The 17,890-nt window shown below is 38.4% G+C and overlaps 1 protein-coding gene across 1 annotated transcript in view; it reads left to right on the top strand.

Annotated features, from left to right (window-relative positions):
• Positions 1-17,890, top strand: part of LOC137273624 (serine-rich adhesin for platelets-like) — a 77,266-nt gene that overhangs the window by 37,193 nt on the left and 22,183 nt on the right. Inside the window, exons 3-4 of the mRNA XM_067806383.1 lie at positions 6,919-8,733; positions 17,228-17,430. Coding sequence (XP_067662484.1) covers positions 6,919-8,733; positions 17,228-17,430 — 2,018 coding nt within the window. The remainder of the gene's footprint in view (positions 1-6,918; positions 8,734-17,227; positions 17,431-17,890) is intronic.

The raw sequence follows: 17,890 nt of genomic DNA, 5'->3' as shown, positions 1-17,890 counted from the left end.
TCTTTACAGGCTACTATCTTATAGCTGGTAAAAGGCTTGTTACTTGGTAATGTTGATAACTATTGTATTCATTTGATAGAGTCCTCTGTGCACTTGTGTGTGCATGCATGTGTGTGCAACAGAGTCCTTCATTGCATTTGGGGGTGGTAGCGGAGCTTCATGGTTAAAAGGTTCACTCATCACGCCAAAGACCCCACACTGGTACTATGTGTGAAGTCCATTCTGGTGTCTCCTGTTGTGGTATTGCGGGAAAATTGGTAAAGGTGACCCAAAACTTAAAGCTCACTCACTAATTGCATTTGATTGTCTTATTCAGTCAATAATTAGTTTACTATCGGGTCATTCTTTTAAGACTTCATCTGCAAATAAATCAATAGAGGTGTAAAACTGGTATAACTGTGAAAGTGTTGCCATAGCAACCTAATTAAAGAGTCATAAACAACTCACATGGTAACATTTGTGTATGGATAGTACAGATCAATGGACAGGGGCTGAAGATCACAGCGGATGAATAGGTAGGCTTAGGTGGAAAACATGCATTTCTTGTTGTATTTAACTCATTTATACATGGGTCTTTGAGAGTGATTTAACACTTTTGGCGCTGTTAGCATCGTAGCATATGCCATAGATTCATTATAATATTATATATAAGATAACCATCTAATCATAGCTTAGTAATTTTGAGTGCAGTGGAAGGGCGTCTGGTCAGTGCTTGTAGGACAGACAAAGTCATGGCCTAGGCAGTGAAAATGGAGAGTGATTGGCAGCTATGCATTTTTCAACAAAAATTAAGAAAGAAAAAAAAATGTGATCATTAATTATTTGCTTGACATTTAGTAAAGAAGCTTTTAATGTAGTTTTAAATTTTTTTTGTATCAAATTGCTATTGTGAAGAAAAATTTCTTGTGTCAGATGAAAATCCCAGATTTCCTTCCATACTCATGGCTTCAAGTAGACTGTACAATTGTTTTGGTCTATGAGTACATTTTGGTTCGTTGCTCTTAATGTGTACTGGCAGATTAAAGTTATTGTCTTCAGTTAAAGACAGAACATAGAGGCAGAGTATCTTGGACTAGTGTATATATTTTTAGAATACATTCTTCCTTTGAAACAATGTAGTTGATAGTAATAGGTGTACGTTCAGGCAATGGAACTTTCACATCTTTGTGGATAGACAAATTCACAAATTTGTTTTGATTAAAATTGTGAGAAAAGAGCTTGAACATCCATTTCTGATTTGTTGAGTAACTCAACAGACCAAATTAAAAGTTAAAAATAACTCAGTATAATCTGCTGAAATGTCTTTCCACAATGTAGGTAAAGTATGTGGTGAATGGAGTGACTTACAATGGAAGGGAGATAACTCTTACATATTTCCTTTCTCATTGAACAAATGTGCACCACTGTGACAAAGAAATATAGTACTATTGGCACTCACATAAACCCAGGTCAGTTACATACTTTTTTCAGCCAAGAGCATTTAAAATTGATTTCTTAGGTGAGTAACTCAACTGAGATCATAAATTAATTGATTTGTTGGTTAAAGAGTTTTACACTTGAAAATATCATTCAATAAATTACAAAGATAGTGAAAAATGCTTTTAAAAATTTAATATGTCATTAAGTAAGTTTCACAATTACTGATAAACATTTTTTCAAAATTTAAAGTACCTTTCAATGTGTTTCACAAAGTGAAAAACAATTTCGTAAATTTTAAATGTCATTAAATAACTATCACAATTAGGGAAAAACAATAGTAAAAATTCAAAATGTCATAATGAGGGGAAAATGTTTCAAAATGAGGGAAAAATGTATTTTTAAATGTGTTTAGTTTGCCATACTGACATATACTCTTGTGGTTTAGGGATTGAGACGAAAGACTTTTAAGAATCATATGAATGGTACTAATTAATCAAACGTTCTACATTATGAACAAACATGATTTTACAGCATTAGTTTCTTCGTGAGGGAGCCCCATTGGCTCTGTTATGAAGGTTTATATCCTTTGGGTTCAATGTGGGTTTGAATCCCAGTTTCTGGTTTATCACCACCATAGTGATCTATGTCATGAACACTTGAAATAATTGTTTGTTTGCTGTTTAACTCCACACTCAGCAGTATTCCAGCTATATGTCAGCAGTCATCAGCATTGAGCTATCCTTTTGGTATATGAAGACATGTGTTAAACAAGTCACTGAGTCTGATATAGCTGGGATATTGTTGAAAGTGAAGTGAGTGAGTGAGTGAGTGAGTGAGTGAGTGAGTGAGTGAGTGAGTGAGTGAGTGAGTGAGTGAGTTTTACGCCACTTTTAGCAATGTTCAAGCAATATCAAGGCAGGGAACACCAGAAATGGTCTCTACACATTGTACCCATGTGGGGAATTGAACATGGGTTTTCAGCATGACAAGCGAATACTTAAACCACAAGGCTGAATGTATTTGTTGTGTCCTAAGCAGCTTAATGAAGAGCAGTGTCAACCTGTTTCAGAGGATGGACTTGAATTATGTACATGAAATCATTTTAGCATCACATAATATTTTGTTTTGTTTTATTAATTTTTTGTGCTATTGTGAATGTGATTAAATCTTTTCTCAGTGTTAATGCTATGTAACTAAATCCAAACTTTATGCTCTGTTCTGAAAATAGCAAAAATGTCCTTGTCAAGGTTTTGACATGTTCCCTGAATTTGTGTGAAGAAATGACGTTAATTAGAAAGTCAGTCAGATTGGTTTAAAGACCACCCAGGGAGCGTAGGCAGAACTTTTGTGATAAACACTGTCAAGAATGTTGATGAAAGAAGTGATAAAGTTCACATATGCGTGTGCCTATCTTGAAAATAGTGCAGAGTAATAAAGGGATTCGAAAGAACTGGGAAAAGGCCATGGAGGGATAAGTCACAGTTTACAGGTATTTTCACTTTTTGAACAACCATTCAGTTTTTGTTATGGTTTTGAACATTATGTGGAGATTTTTAAGAGTAAACCCAGAGTTATCTCCCTTAGCGGTTTCAGTCCTAGATTTGTCCAGAATGTTTTCATTGGTTTGTTGCCTGTGGTACGTGTGTCACTATGGTTAAATCATCTTGATCTGTGCAAATCTTTTGATACTCTTGTAACTTCCTCTGATGATTCCAGTGTCACTATGGTAACGGCGTGGTTGCCATGGTAACCATCTCGACGTGTGCCAAACTTGTGATTTGTGGTTTACAGACTCTAAATTACTTTCTCACAGGTGTAGTAGACTGAGTGTCTGACCGGAGAGCTGAAGGCTGGTGGTTCAATCCCTGATCTTGTCAAACCAAAACACAGTCAAAGATACTTTGTTGTAACATTATGCGTGGGGGCATAGAAACCACCACTTACCACATACTTGATAAGTACTAGTGGCACATCCATTGTAAACTGGAAGCTCAGTGATCCCAGGACAGACAGACAGACAGACAGACAGACAGACAGACAGACAGACAGACAGACAGACAGACAGTGATCTGGAAGCTCAGTGATCTCAGGGGACTGCAGTGATCTTAGGACAGACAGACAGACAGACAGACAGACAGACAGACAGACAGACTTTATCAGTGTTGTACACTCCCCACAATTTCAGCAAGACAACTGGGTCTGGTAATTCTCAAAAGAGAGTGCCATTCAAAAAGTTTAATTTTAGAAGTAGGTTGAAATCCTGACTCCCTCACTAATCAAACCTTGATGGTGTTTGGAGAGCACTCAGCCTGTTCACCTACCTGATATCAGGGAGTATGTAATTACGGGACTCTGTGAAGGAGATTGGTCACCGTGCTGCACTCTTTGTTTTATTGGGCAGTTTAAGTGCTTGTCATTTACAGCCGCTGATAATGGTGATGTTAGGTACATTGTTAGTTTATGACTGAATTGTAGGTGGTGTATATAGTTGGAATATGCTCTGTTTCTGTTTTCTGGCCTCTTTGGAGGTTTAGTTTGGTTCTTCTTGACACCACACTCAGCAATAATACAGCTGTTACAGCTATCTGTAAATACTATAGAGTTTGGACTAGACAATCCAGGGATTAACAGCATGAGCATCAATCTATGCAACTGGTATGTGATGACATGTAAACCAAGTCAGCAAGCCTGATCACCAGATCCTGTTAGTTGCCTCTTACAACACGCATAGGTTAATGAAGATCAATTCTACCTTGGTGAAGACTTTGCAGCGAACTTGTCCAGAGTGAGTGAGTAAGAGAGTGGGTGTGTGTATTTGAGTGAGGAAATAAATGAGAGTCTCAGTGTAATCAGATGCGGTGTGAACTTTTTTATAGTATTTTACCACTTTGGGGAAAGCCACTTAATGAATGGTGGGGTAGCCCCACTGCTTCATCAATGGTGGGGTATCAGTGAAAGCATTTGCTTGTGATCCAGGTTTGCAACCCCAAAGACACTGGTTTGATTCCCCACATGGGCACAGTGTGTGAAGCCCATTTCCGTGTCCCCATCTGGGATATTTTCGGGAATATAGCTGGAACTCAAAGCTGTGTAAAACCAAACTCATTTGCTCTCTCACAAATTCCAATCCTGTTTGGTCAAAGATTATTGGTGACACTGTCATGAAACAGAAGGACATTCAGAATCATTTAATGTTAATTTGAAATAAACACAGTGTTTCACAAACACTTTTCATTGGTTACACTGCAGTATGAAACAGCTTGGTATTCCTATCAAACATGGAATATTATGTTTGAGTAGAAGAGGAAGTGTAGTGATTTTCCTAAACCTGTCAATATTAATCTGCATCAAGACTGTCTGATAAGTTGTTCCGTTCCCCACATGGGTACAATGCGTGACACCCATTTCTGGTGCTCCCTGCCATGATATTGTAGGAATATTGTGAAAAGCGGCATAAACCTGAACTCATTTTGATATTGGCGTATGAGTGATCAGGTTACTTCTGTGTTTTCTTTTAGAACACCCATGTCAAATTTATCAAACTTTATAATTTTCACATTGTCTATTTCCTCTGGGTGACAACATGGGTGTGTGAATTTGCAATCATGAAAGGTAAGCCATATTTACATTTACCATGTCCGTGTCATGTTTGCGTTCAAGGCTGATCGATGTGTATACAGTACAGTGACTCAGGTGATATTTGGGTTATGACTTGTTCCAATCAATTCATAAATTGTCAGTTATTTGGTAACTCCCCATAGCAGCTGGATGACTGATGATCACCTGCTTTATCATTTTTTAAAAATTATTTTCAAAAATTAAAAAAAAAAGAGAATAACAATTATGGTCGCAGAAGGGATAAATATATAAGTTTACTGTTAAATGTCTGTGACAGGTCATGAGTAGATTGGGTGGTGGGGTAGCCTGGTTGTTAAAGCATCTGCTCGTTAAGTTGAAGACCTCGAATCGATTTCCCACATGGGTATGATGTGTTAAGCCAATTTCTGGTTGTCCCCGCCTTAATATTGCCAGAATATTACTAAAACTGGAGTAAAACTCACTCACTCACTCACTCACTCACTCACTCACTCACTCCACTTTCAACAATATCCCAGCTATATCAGACTCAGTGACTTGTTTAACACGTCTTTATATACCAAAATGATAGCTCAATGCTGATGACTGCTCACATATAGCTGGAATACTGCTGAGTGTGGAGTTACACTGCAAACAAACAATTATTTCAAGTGTTCATGACATAGATCACTATGGTGGTGATAAACCAAAAGAGACTCACTCACTCGCTCACTCACTCACTCACTCACTCACTCTCACTCACTCACTCTCACTCACTCACTCACTTGATTAGGAAATGGGAATCATTTTATGTCTACTCAAGTGATCAAATTACAATAGACATTATTAAATCTGTGACAAAAATTCTGACATGCTTCTACAGGAGACTTTGATAACTCTCAAGTAAGTAAATATTGATCAAGACTGGGTGGGGTTAGACTGATCCTGAAAAACAGAATGGACTATAGTAGACAATAGGAAGGGTGTTAACTATAGTAACACACTGACCAGCTTGTCTGGGAGAGAGGTGTGTACGCGAATGGACCATAGTGGACAATAGGAAGGGTGTTAACTGTTGTAATGGACTGACTTGCTTGGCCAACAGTGTTGGACACTGTTCTTGGTTGTAAGGTAATGTGTATGTGTTACAGATATATCTGTTACATTAACAAGTGGGCAGATTCTGGAGATGACCTTGCTGTCTGTTTGCTTTGTGGTGTGACTGTATTTGAGATTTTGTTGTGTCAGTGAATAAAGCAATGGTTACTTTTGATATTTGTCATTATTGTTCTTCATCATTTCTAAAATGCCACCCAGAGAAGTTACTTTGGATGGACTAGTTAGACTATGCCAATTTTATTTCTTGTTTCACGAATCTGCTAGAAGTATTTTTATCCAAATAACAAAAAAGTACATGTTTGGAAAAAAAATCCTAATGTTATGATATATGGAAGCAAGACTTCAACTACGCAAGGCAGTTTTTTTACATTAAAACACCATAATCTCAGAGACTTTAAACTGAATTATCAAACAATATTTTGGTTAAAAATCTGTGCTTCAAGCATTTCTACGAGTGTGAATTGGAAAAACAATTCCTTTGTGAAGGTCACATGGGTTTTTGCTTTGACTGATATTTTTTCCCTCTGCCTTTAGGTGTTCTGAGGACAAAAATTGTTAAAACATGAAATAGGATTGGTCTGACGTCAGCTAGTACTGCCCAAAAGGAAATTAGGATTTATGTAATGTTCAGTTGGGAAACATGGGACAGCTGGATGAAAACAGGCAAGATATATGATTAACTTTTAAAATTTGTATTAACTTGACTAACTTTAGTATTGATTAAGAGCAGCTATTCCACCATAGACTATGTTTCTGTGATGCATTAAAACAATGTTTTCTATGCACTGATATCTTTTGTTGTAGGCACTGGGGGCTTTCTGATAGACAATGATGGTATTGTGAGAGATGACCTTGACCTCTACAAGAACACAGGTCACTGGACTGACTCAGGGTTCGGAGGTGACAAACAGTCAAGCACATCCACATTAAGACAGCTACAGACAAGTTTTGATGATGACTCACGAATATTTGATGTCGACCAAAGTGTGAATATCAGTGAGCTTGAAGCCTCCAAAGATGACCTGAGCTTTGATCGAGAATCCGTCAACAGTTTTGATCAGGATTTTCAAGATGGAAGCCGGGGCAATACGTCTGCTGGTATCATCAGCAACAGAAGCTCGCTAGAGAAGCCCCAGGGTGTACAACATATTGAACACAATCAAAGTGCTAACAAATCAAAAGGAGAAAACAGTGAACTGTTCACGGAAGAGTATTATCAGCAGCTGCGTGACCTTGGTGTGTTAGTGGACGGTGCTGATTTGTCCAATACCAAAGACTCAGTACAAGAATTTGAACAGGTAGAGGCGCATCTGTCCAGAGAGAATATATTTGATGATACAGCTCAGACGGACACTATAGCTGATTTTTTCAGAAAAGAAAATGAGAGACAGATTCAAGAACAGGCAAATAGGTCACAGGATTTCACAAATGGGATAGAGAACAGATTCCGTCCAAATTCTGTTGCCTCAGAGCAGACCCTCAGCAGCCATTCCTTCCCAGAAGTCTCTCCAGAGGAGGCCCTGATGCTGTACAATGTCAACCGAGCTGAGGATTCATTTGATAATGGGAAGTTTGAATACGGGAATCAAAGGGTGGTTGATGCAACTGGTCTATTTCATAGAGTTGGTGACACGTCAGGAATATTCCACCGGAGTGGAGATGATGATGAGATCTTCTTTATCACAAGTCGCATGGGATCAGAAGCCCACATGCCAAACTTAAGTCAAAATGTGTCTCCTGCACCATACTCTCCGCACAGCAGTCGGCCTACAAGCCGTGGTAGTGTATACAGCAGCAGGTCTCAAACTCCTTACAGGGATGATCTTCATCAAAGCTCTATGTCTCTGACAGACATCTCACGACTCGGGTTTAATCAGAACTCTGTAATACATGAAGAGCCAGACTCTCCTGTGAAGAAGGAAGAGAGAGAACAGCTTCAGATGCGACCTGAGTCTGCCAACCATCAAACAAAGTCCCGACCTTCATCAGTAGCCAGTCACAGATCAACAGTTTCAGAAGCACCTTCCTCAAGAGCAAACCAGTCCAGTTCTTCCAAACAGCTGTCAAAAGCTCGATCAGAAGAAAGTTTCTTTGAAGGTAACAAAACTCCTAGATCTTCAAATGAAAAAATGCCAAAACGACTCCTACCGAAACCTGTTGAGGAGAACCAAAGCTTCAGGATGAAGAGCAAGAGCACAACCAACATCTCAAACAGACATGGGCCAATAAAACCCACACATTTGTCCATGTCTGACTTGTCCCGATCTGGAGTGGATGATGGGATTGAGGGTGAAGGTGACAGATCGCAAGGAGAGTTGACTGTAAAACTCAAACAGGAACACTTAAAACGGAAACAGGCTACAGAGCTGGTCCAACAGTTGCAGAAGGACTATGACAGTCTGTTGTCCAAGTATGCTATGGCAGAGCTGACCATTGATCAGATGAGGCTTGGAGCAAAGATAACACTTCATTCAGATTCCCCGACACCAAACCAGATTCAAACTGGGACCTTAACAGTGGCTCAGCACCCTCAGGTTATACAGATGGGCAGTGCAGCACATGGTGTGCTCTCAAACTCTCCTGCACCAGGGATCGCTGGACACTTCAGCCCTCAGCCTGGTGAGTACAAATGTTTGTTATTAGCAACAACAGATCCTCAGTACCCTTGATGTAACATGAGACTCACCTCAGTCGGGTGACATCATGCCATTCTTGTGTTGGTGATCATGATATCAACCGCCAGTTTGCCTGATTGAGATTAGGTCATTTTCAGGTTTCTATGATGTAGTTGGAGCTATTTTGTGTTTAATCTAGCAGCAACTGAGTTGGTGCTCATGATTTCAACCTCATGTTTACTGAGTTCAGATGATTATTTCCATGAAGTAGCTATCTAGCTTGGTTTCACTCATGGGTGGTCACTTCCATGTTGTTGATATACCAGAGTCAGAACTTACTAAGGACTTATACCATATTCTATTCTTCATACAGAGCAAAAAGGTTGTGAACTTTAAGTACAGCAATATCATTAACACAGACTTGTTTTTATGACAGTATTTAAATAAATTGATGGGTTTGGGGAAAAACTTGAGCAGCACAAATCCACCCTTGTCTGCCTTTTGATGAAATGACATTGTTGAAAATAAAACCATGTTGCGAAAATGTTCATTGATTTCATATACCCTTATACAGTGATGACAGTTAAAGTGTTTATTCCCTGATTTTCACTGACAGTTTTTAATTCTTGTTTACTGCCAGTGAGTGTTCCAGTTATGTGGCAGTGTTCTGTATATAGTCGTGACAAGACAATCCAGTGATAAAAATCATGAGCTCCGTTCTATACAACTGTTGAAGAGGACCTTGGCTTCTCTGTTTGGCAACCATCTGATTCAGTGGTTAGCATCTAAAACCAGCTTCTCTACTAGCATCAGATCTGTGAAGATCCAGGCTAGAATTGGTCTTCAATTACCCTTGCTTGTCAACAGAGCTGAGGATTCATTTGATAATGGGAAGTTTGAATGCTCGCTGACTTGGTTGACACATGTCATCGTAACCCACTTGGTTAGATCTTTGCTCATTTTGTTGATCACTAGTTTGTCATATTTGCCAATATATCTGGAATATTGATGAGTGCAGCTTAAGAAGAAACTCTCTTACTTCTTCTTCATCCATTTAATGATATGCCAAGAATAGTGTTTAAAGCAACAGCCACACACTTTTTGTTCCAGAATCAAGTAGATAACAAAACACTGAACAAACAAACAAACATGATAAACAGGATAAAAAAGAAAAGAAGAGAAAAATCAGTAATGAAGCATACAACTTTATAGATAAAAACTTCCATACATTTAGCAAGAATTTGTTATCCGCCTCAAATCCTGTGCTTTGTTATTGTCTCAGCAGCTTGTAGAATGCCAATCAAATATTATTTGGAATAAATTTATCTGTAAAGTGGAAAAACCAAAACAAAATTCTTATTTCAAATGACATGAACTTGTTGCCATTGGCAAAAATCAAAATGGCTGCCCCAATGTATTATCCCAGGTATTCAGTGAGTGACAATGCTCCTTGACATAAGCACTCAGCTGTGAGGTTGGGCTGAGATCTTGAACACACAAGCCAGAAAGCCTCTCCCAGCACAATGCCCTGTCCTATCAACTCCATAAACTCAATAATCAGTTAATCTTGCAATTTGATAATTCTCAAGCAGATAATTAGGTTTTAGGGTTTACAATGTGAAACAGACTATAATGAAAGAAATGGGTTCACTTCTCCTCACAGCATATAGATTCAATGACAAAACAGGATTCAAGTGGACACAAAGGTATTATGTTTTTTTTTGTTTTATGATTGTAACCAGTTAAATTGCAGACATATGAATTAGACTAACTGCTTCTTGAATGGGTTGAGATACTGCCATGACATTCTTGACAATGAGTTTGACATGCCTTTTTCGCCTTTTCATGTCTTGTCTTGTGATCACTGAATCGAAAAAAATCCAGTATTGGAATAAATGTCTGTTCAGATCTGTATTAAGAAAGGATTTTCATCACTCTGTACCTTGTGAAAGATGGACATTTGGCTGTTTGCATGTCACTGTGTGCCAAAGGGATTGGGAATGGCTGATATTTTAGGTGTGTAACTGACTTGCCTCTGCTTTTGTTTGTGACTGATGAGGCAAGATAAGCATCTTGGTAACCAGTGAGTATCATCTTGATTATCACTATTTAATGAGCGCAAGCTTATGGATTTGTTTAACAGAATTTGTATCCAAATTAGGGGAAGTGAGGTAGCCTAGTGGTTAAAGTGTCTGCACATCACACCAAGGACCTTCGGGTTCATTTCCCCACATAGGCAAAATGTGTGAAGCCCATTTATTGTCCCCTGTTGCGATATTGCAGGAATATTGCTAAAAGAGAGAGACACTTAACATGTTACACTTTGAATCAATTTGGATTCTCTTTTTTCCAGACAGATCCAATTGACTGAAACATTTTGCTACCATTGAAAAATTGATTTCATTTTTGATATGCACTGATGAGCTTGTCAATAGATTAGAATATATCAATAAACTGGATTACCAAAAATCGTTAATGAAAATACAGCTGCACTTGTAGCTCAGGTAGAACAGATATGCCAGTCATGTGGTTCATGGACAATAGAGACCTATTAGAGCTTGACTGAGACAATAGTCTGTTCTGGTCTGTGAGTCAGGCTACCTGAATGGCTTCATTAAAGATGAAGCTGATGCCTCCAGTCATTCGATCTCTGGAAAAGGGTATAGGATTATCCTGATTATGTGAGACCCACCGATGTGTATATAACCAAGATTAAGGTGTAATATCAGCTCTCTGATCTGGTTCAATAACATGGTATATTGGAACATTGTGTTACATACACACTCCGCACACTCACAACAGGGTGTGCTGAAGAGTTGTCAGGACAAGCTTGAGACACTTGGTGTTATTGTGTCAGGAGCAGTGGAAGGAGTTATGTGGACGATTGGTTCAGTGCAAGAATGTGGTTTGAGAACAGGATGATTCAGTCTTGGATTCGGAACTTGTTTTGCTGTTGACTGAATGGACGTAGGTGCTGTTCAGGCTTTAATGGTGATGGACAGCTACTGAATTCTGAATAATGGGAAAACTGGATATTTGGAATGTGCTGATGTCCATTTCCTCATGTGATTGGATGTCAGGCTCTGGAATTTGTGGAAGAATTAGTTTGAAAGTACTATGAATATCACATAAATCAACCTCAGAATTTATTGAAACATTCTTGGCCTTTTGATTTTCTTATGTGATGAGGTACTCAAAGGAACTGGTATTCAAAATGGTAAATGTTTGAAAGATGTCAAGTTATAAACATTGCCAAACTTATTAGTGATGTTTGTGATAGTTTTCTAAAGCTTAATAACACACAAAAAACAAAATGTAAAAGTTGGCATGGCATGCTTATTTGAAGAATTGTGCTCAGTGTCATAAATCCAGCACTCTTGCTGATGAACAGGTGATGCGACTGGCAGGACAAGACAAGTGTTCCATCTCTGTGAACACCTGGTGTCTTCACTAATACTGTGTGTTCATTTCATAAAAGTTTCATGTTTATTTCACCTGATACACCGGATGGAATCGCTACCATCAGATGGTCGTGTAACATTTAGTAAACTGAGTCCAGTCACTTGCATGTGGAGCTGAAGTGGTGAAACATGAAGAGAAGGAAATGATAGTGAGATTGACAGCCCACAACAGTGTGGAACGTATGCCTGTTGGAAGAGGAGTGTTCCTGTTTCGTGTCCAGATTCCTGCAGCTTCAGGGAAGTTCTACTTCTAGTGTGTTTGGTTCACTTCATGTTCAGGGATTATCCTCACCAAAGAAATGTGCAAGCATAAGAAACAATGGCTGTTTGCATCTTCAGCTAATCTTAAGAATTTTATAAGCTCCCTTGTTTTCTATTTTCCAAGTCCTATTTGTGTTTACATGTTGTCACTGTTGAGTCAAGTGTTTTCAAATTTGAAGCATGACCAGATTCTGAACACAATTTTCCCTTAGCAAAAACATCCCACTCGGGGGAGAGAACATTTGATGATAAGCCCACTGGAGACTGGAGCTCTCTGCTCTATTATCTCACAGACTTTGAATCGTGGTCATCGTTTAAGATCCAACTCACGACCTTCCAGTTCTGACTTGCTTTCTCTGTGTAATTTCTCTCATCTCCTCTCAGACATGTGCTTAGAGCATGTGCTGTGCATGGATTCAGTGCGTTACAGGTGGACTATTAGCATAATTCCTGTCTTATTTTGGAGCATACTGAAGGAGGATATGAGTTTATGAGTGGTGGAATCTTGTCACACTGACCGTGGATCTAGCTTTGTATCAGGATGTTAAGGTTCCAGGGCAGCCATTACAGGGATGATGGACATTTGTTGTGATTATCAGGAATTCAGGAAATTTTTAGAAGTTTATAAAGGCCCCAGTGTTTCCTGATGATCAAAGACAATCGTGAATAAATGTCCACAGATTTAAAGGAAACGGATTTGTAACACAACTCTATTGATGTCATCATGTCTTGATCTGACCGAGGAAGTCAGAACCACTCTAAGCTGTCATCTCAGTATGTGTGCTGGTTTAACTTGGTTGTCTATGGACCACCGACCATCTCCTGAGATTGTGTGTGAGAGGTGTATAATCTGTATGTGGGTTGGTAAGTTCCCCAGTGTGAGTTGCTTGTTATCATGACACAGACCATCACCTACACCAAGACTCGTCTGTTCCCGATCTTCCACAGACTCTACTCAATACAGGAGGTCAGCCACAGTCGGGAATATGATGATGGTAATGTGTTGTGGTGTATTTTGTTTTGTGTGTTTGTTGTTTTTTAATGTTGCACATATAGAGGTATTCCAACTATTTGTAAATAATCGAATCTGGATGAGACAATCCAGTATGAGCACCATGGACATTCATCTATGCAATTGAATGGTGAGTCTGACCATCCGATCACATCAGTCGCCTCTTACGACATTGGTATACCCTAACCTGTATTGCTGTAAATGAGTGGGTGAGTCATTGTGTGAGTGAGGAAGTGAGAGCATGAATGAGTGAGTTTAGATGAATGCTGCTTTGCCGGTACAGAAAACTACATTCGAAATGAACACACTTATACAAACTGCCGGATATAATTGAATGTTGATTTGGTCCTTGCAAATTACAGTATGATTTATTTGAATTGCATAAAACAAACTTCATTTACAACAAAACGTAAATATGTCAGTCAAAGATATTTTGGGATGTCAAATTTTTGCTTGTTAGACATAACATTTCAGAGTAAATTCTTGTCTGTTCAGTGGAAAGAGTAAGAATTTTTTCTGAAACAATGTGTCTAACAATAAAGAATGTTTTTAAGTACTGTATTTTAGTTTTATAATCGAGTTTGATTCTGATGTAGATGAAGAGCGTGATATGGCTGGAATAATTTGCCCAAAGCACATAAAATTCAACTAACTCACTCACTGTTGTAGAGGAAAGACCAGGGTGGTGGAGATCACACATTTAAAAAAGCCATAACATATCAACATGATGGGGGTGTAGTTCATTTTATGACTTTCACCCACTTGTAGCTTTCTGACAATCATGTCCTTGATGTACAACGTTTTCATAGTATCACAATATTCAGAAACCAATGATATACCATAAATGTAAGGATAGCTCGTAAGCCTGTGTGGATCAAGCACTAGGTGAAAATATATTTTTCTGAGGTAATGTTGCCCTACAGTCAATCCATGGTCAAACAGTGGAGAGTGAATCAGGGTAGACAACTCTGTCTGTCCTGGCCTCCTTGTCAATACATGTTTGAAAGTGTTCTGATATCACAGATGAAACTGCTGGTGCATGTTTTTTGTACACAGGTAGCTTTTTTTCAAGGACTGTCTCTCTGAAATATGTATAAACTGATAGATCATTTTTCATTCTTATCAAGATATTAAAGGTTACACGTAACTAATTGTAAAAATCATTTACACAACAAAGCATTATGTTAAATATAAACTTTGGATTCCATGTCCTTTAGCAATATCAGCTGAAACAGAAATCTCAGTAATCTCAGATATACTTACATATTTAATTGCTACAGAATCCAGATATTTACTAACAGCAGATATGATTATCTGTAGACATTCCTGGATGGTGGTTGCCATGGTGACTCGAAAGAGTCAGTATTGCGTAGCTCTCCAAACATGAAAGGGTTAAATGTGTCAGTTGTAAAATGGAATGGGAGTGTCACCATGCTGCAATATGATTTGTTTTAAAAAGGTTTATGTATAGAAACTGGTAAATAATGTTAACTTTTCAGGGAAAATGCATAATATTTTGTTGGTGAGGGTGAGTTTAGTTTTACGCCATTTTTCACATATTCCAGCAACATCACAGCGAGGGAGACATTAAATGGAGACATTGTACTCACATGGGGAATCAAACCTGGGTCTTTGGCATATTGAGTGAATGTTCATACCATAAGGCTACCCCACTTCCCTTTAGTTGCAATGTCAATCCTTTTCTTTCTCCATCCAAAATTTGAACCCCCCTTGGCTTGGTGAAGTGCCACATTTTCCGAAGCACTCTTTTTTGAAGCATGATTTGGCTTGCTTGATTGTTACATAAAGATGTTTACATGAATATACACTGCAGGTTTTATAGCACTCTTGCAAGTTTTACAGTACTCTGCATTTCCTCTTGATCTCGGGTCAGGTGAACAGGCTTGTGACTATCAGTTTGTTTGACTTGCTGGGAGAGTGTCAGTCTAGGCCATGCCAGACAACGTTTGATGACACTACCCCATATTTACGGATCAATTTTGGCACGGGACCAGGTGTTTGTGTATTCATTGATGTTGGGAGATACTTGACAAATAGCCTTTTGTCAGTATTGAACCCAAACTGGATCTCTTCAAGCAATTCAGTATTATTTTCAGGGTATGAATAGGTTTAAAGCATATAGCCTTACCATTAATCAGAGGGACAGGTACTAGTTTCAAGAAAACAGACTCCACCTTTGAGATAAGGGTATAAAATTATGTAGCACAGTCAAAGCTGAGACCAGGTCCAAGGTTTGAGGTAGTGAGGTAGTTTGTTTTTATGTTTTTGTCTTGAATTTGAGATATGAGATGAAACATGTTGTTAGATGTTTAGTGAGACAGTAGACACCAGGAAACAGATTCAAGGTTGCAACATAAAAATTTCGGATCTTTGATTACTGTATCCTACTGTCCATTTTTTAGTATCTTTGAGATGCTGCTGTTGAATTTTGAAACCTGAAGAAAAAGATAGGTCTTGCTTATACTGTTATATATATGCTGAAGTTTAGTGTCCTGAGTAGAATAAGCCATCAAAGTCATGCAGTATTTTCTTTTTCTAAGAAACATTTCTCTTTTTGAAGAAACATAGCATCGTAGATGGAGAGGCATTAATATTGATAAGGCCAGACCAGTTCTGTTTCTGGTTTTAGGGATTTTTGTCCTCTGAAAACCTAAAAGCATGAAGAAAGAAAAATAAACTGAAATTTCCAAAGTAATATTCCTTCAGAATACTCAAAGTATTGTACTTTTGGCAATTTATGAAGTGAATATTGGTAAAAAACAACCTAAAAAGTATTTTCTTGTGAATAATAAAAAATAAATGTTTTGTTTTCAACCCATTGTTCAGTCACAGCATTGACCATGTACCACAGGAAGTACAATGCCAACAAATCCGAAATCACTTACAAAATTTGGTCATAATCACCACACTAATGTAACCTTGTCGATGCACGACCTCACCTACTTGATCTCACCTACTTAAATAAACTTACGTAACCTAACCATTATAACCACACCCACATAACCTCAACCTGTAATGCAATCTCAGTTACTCATTGTCGCCAGAGTTTATTTTATCGTCTCTGTTTTCACCATTGGAACAGGAAATGAGTGCCAAATTGTGGAGCATTATCGCCCTTTAATAGCCTCTGAAAAACGACTCATAGTGATAGGTAAAGTCAAGTTGAAAGTTATACCTTTCAAAATGCTTCATTTATGATGCAAGCATAGAATATGCTCTTCATATGTTAAAAATTAGAGATTTAGATGACTGGGTATATTTAATGGTACGCAATAAATTTATAGATCTGTCTATTTGACTGTGGATTAATACCACTCCTAAATGTGTGATACAACTTTAAGTGAGTTTACAGCTTGTACTGCCTTACAACCCTAATGTATGTTTGTTGGTGTATATCATTCATGGAGAGAAAGGAAAGATATATCTATCAATGCCTTGCTGGACTAGCTCTGTAATGATATACAACAAAGCATTTCTGTATACACATGTCACTGCATTAACCCATTAGGGACTGACTTTGTTGAATGGAGTGGTGGATGAATAATCAGTCCTCTGGGTTTGATAGCTTATGGGTTAACATTGCAGCTATACATGGGTAAATGTTGCAGCTATACACTGATAAACAGTGACAATAGAGGTATTCTACCTGGGGAGTATTAAGGTAAATAACAATTTGTCTAGCCAGTAGATTTGAGTTATCAAGTATTCAAACAATGAACATACTCGTGTTATATCCTTTCCAGATAGTCTCAGCTTGCGTGACAACCGAACACCAACCAGTGTCTCGGAGAGCTGGGCAGCAGGGCGGTCGGACAGGGGGGTTGGAGGGGATTCTCGGAGAACATCCATTACAGAGTCGGAAGAACGTGGATTTGTACCCCAGAATGTTGGAGCTGAGAAGGTTAAGAATGAGCTGTTGCAGCGGGCTGGTGGACTGAATGAACGGGTAGGTGGATATTGATGTTTATACCACATCGAGCTGCTTAGACATGTCACATGGATTTTGTCATGATTCCAGTTTGTCGTGCTGTTGTGATTGATTCCCGGCTTACTTGCTGTTGTTTTGATTCCAGGCTGTTGTGCTGTTGTTTTGATTCCAGGCTGTCATGATGTTGTTTGATTCGAGGGTGTTGTTCTTTTGTTTTTATTCCATCCTAACATGTTTTTTGGATTGATTTCATTGATTTGTTGTTTTAGTAGCTAATCCAGCATAAGAAATATATTATCTCTAATAATGCTGAAGAAAGAAATGTTGATATTCTGCCATTACAAGTATAACTATATGTATGAGTGAAGATCTTTACGAACATCATGGTGTATGCTTGTCTGTCTGGCAGTACCTGAACCACATTATTTTCCCTACTACCTTGCCCTCCCTACAGTGTTAAAGCCCTGTGTGAAGTGAG

This window comes from Haliotis asinina, chromosome 2, assembly GCF_037392515.1.
Source record: "Haliotis asinina isolate JCU_RB_2024 chromosome 2, JCU_Hal_asi_v2, whole genome shotgun sequence".
Taxonomy (NCBI): Eukaryota; Metazoa; Mollusca; class Gastropoda; order Lepetellida; family Haliotidae; genus Haliotis; species Haliotis asinina.
Note: the sequence above shows the minus strand (reverse complement) of the source record. Positions and strands in the feature narration are given on the sequence as shown.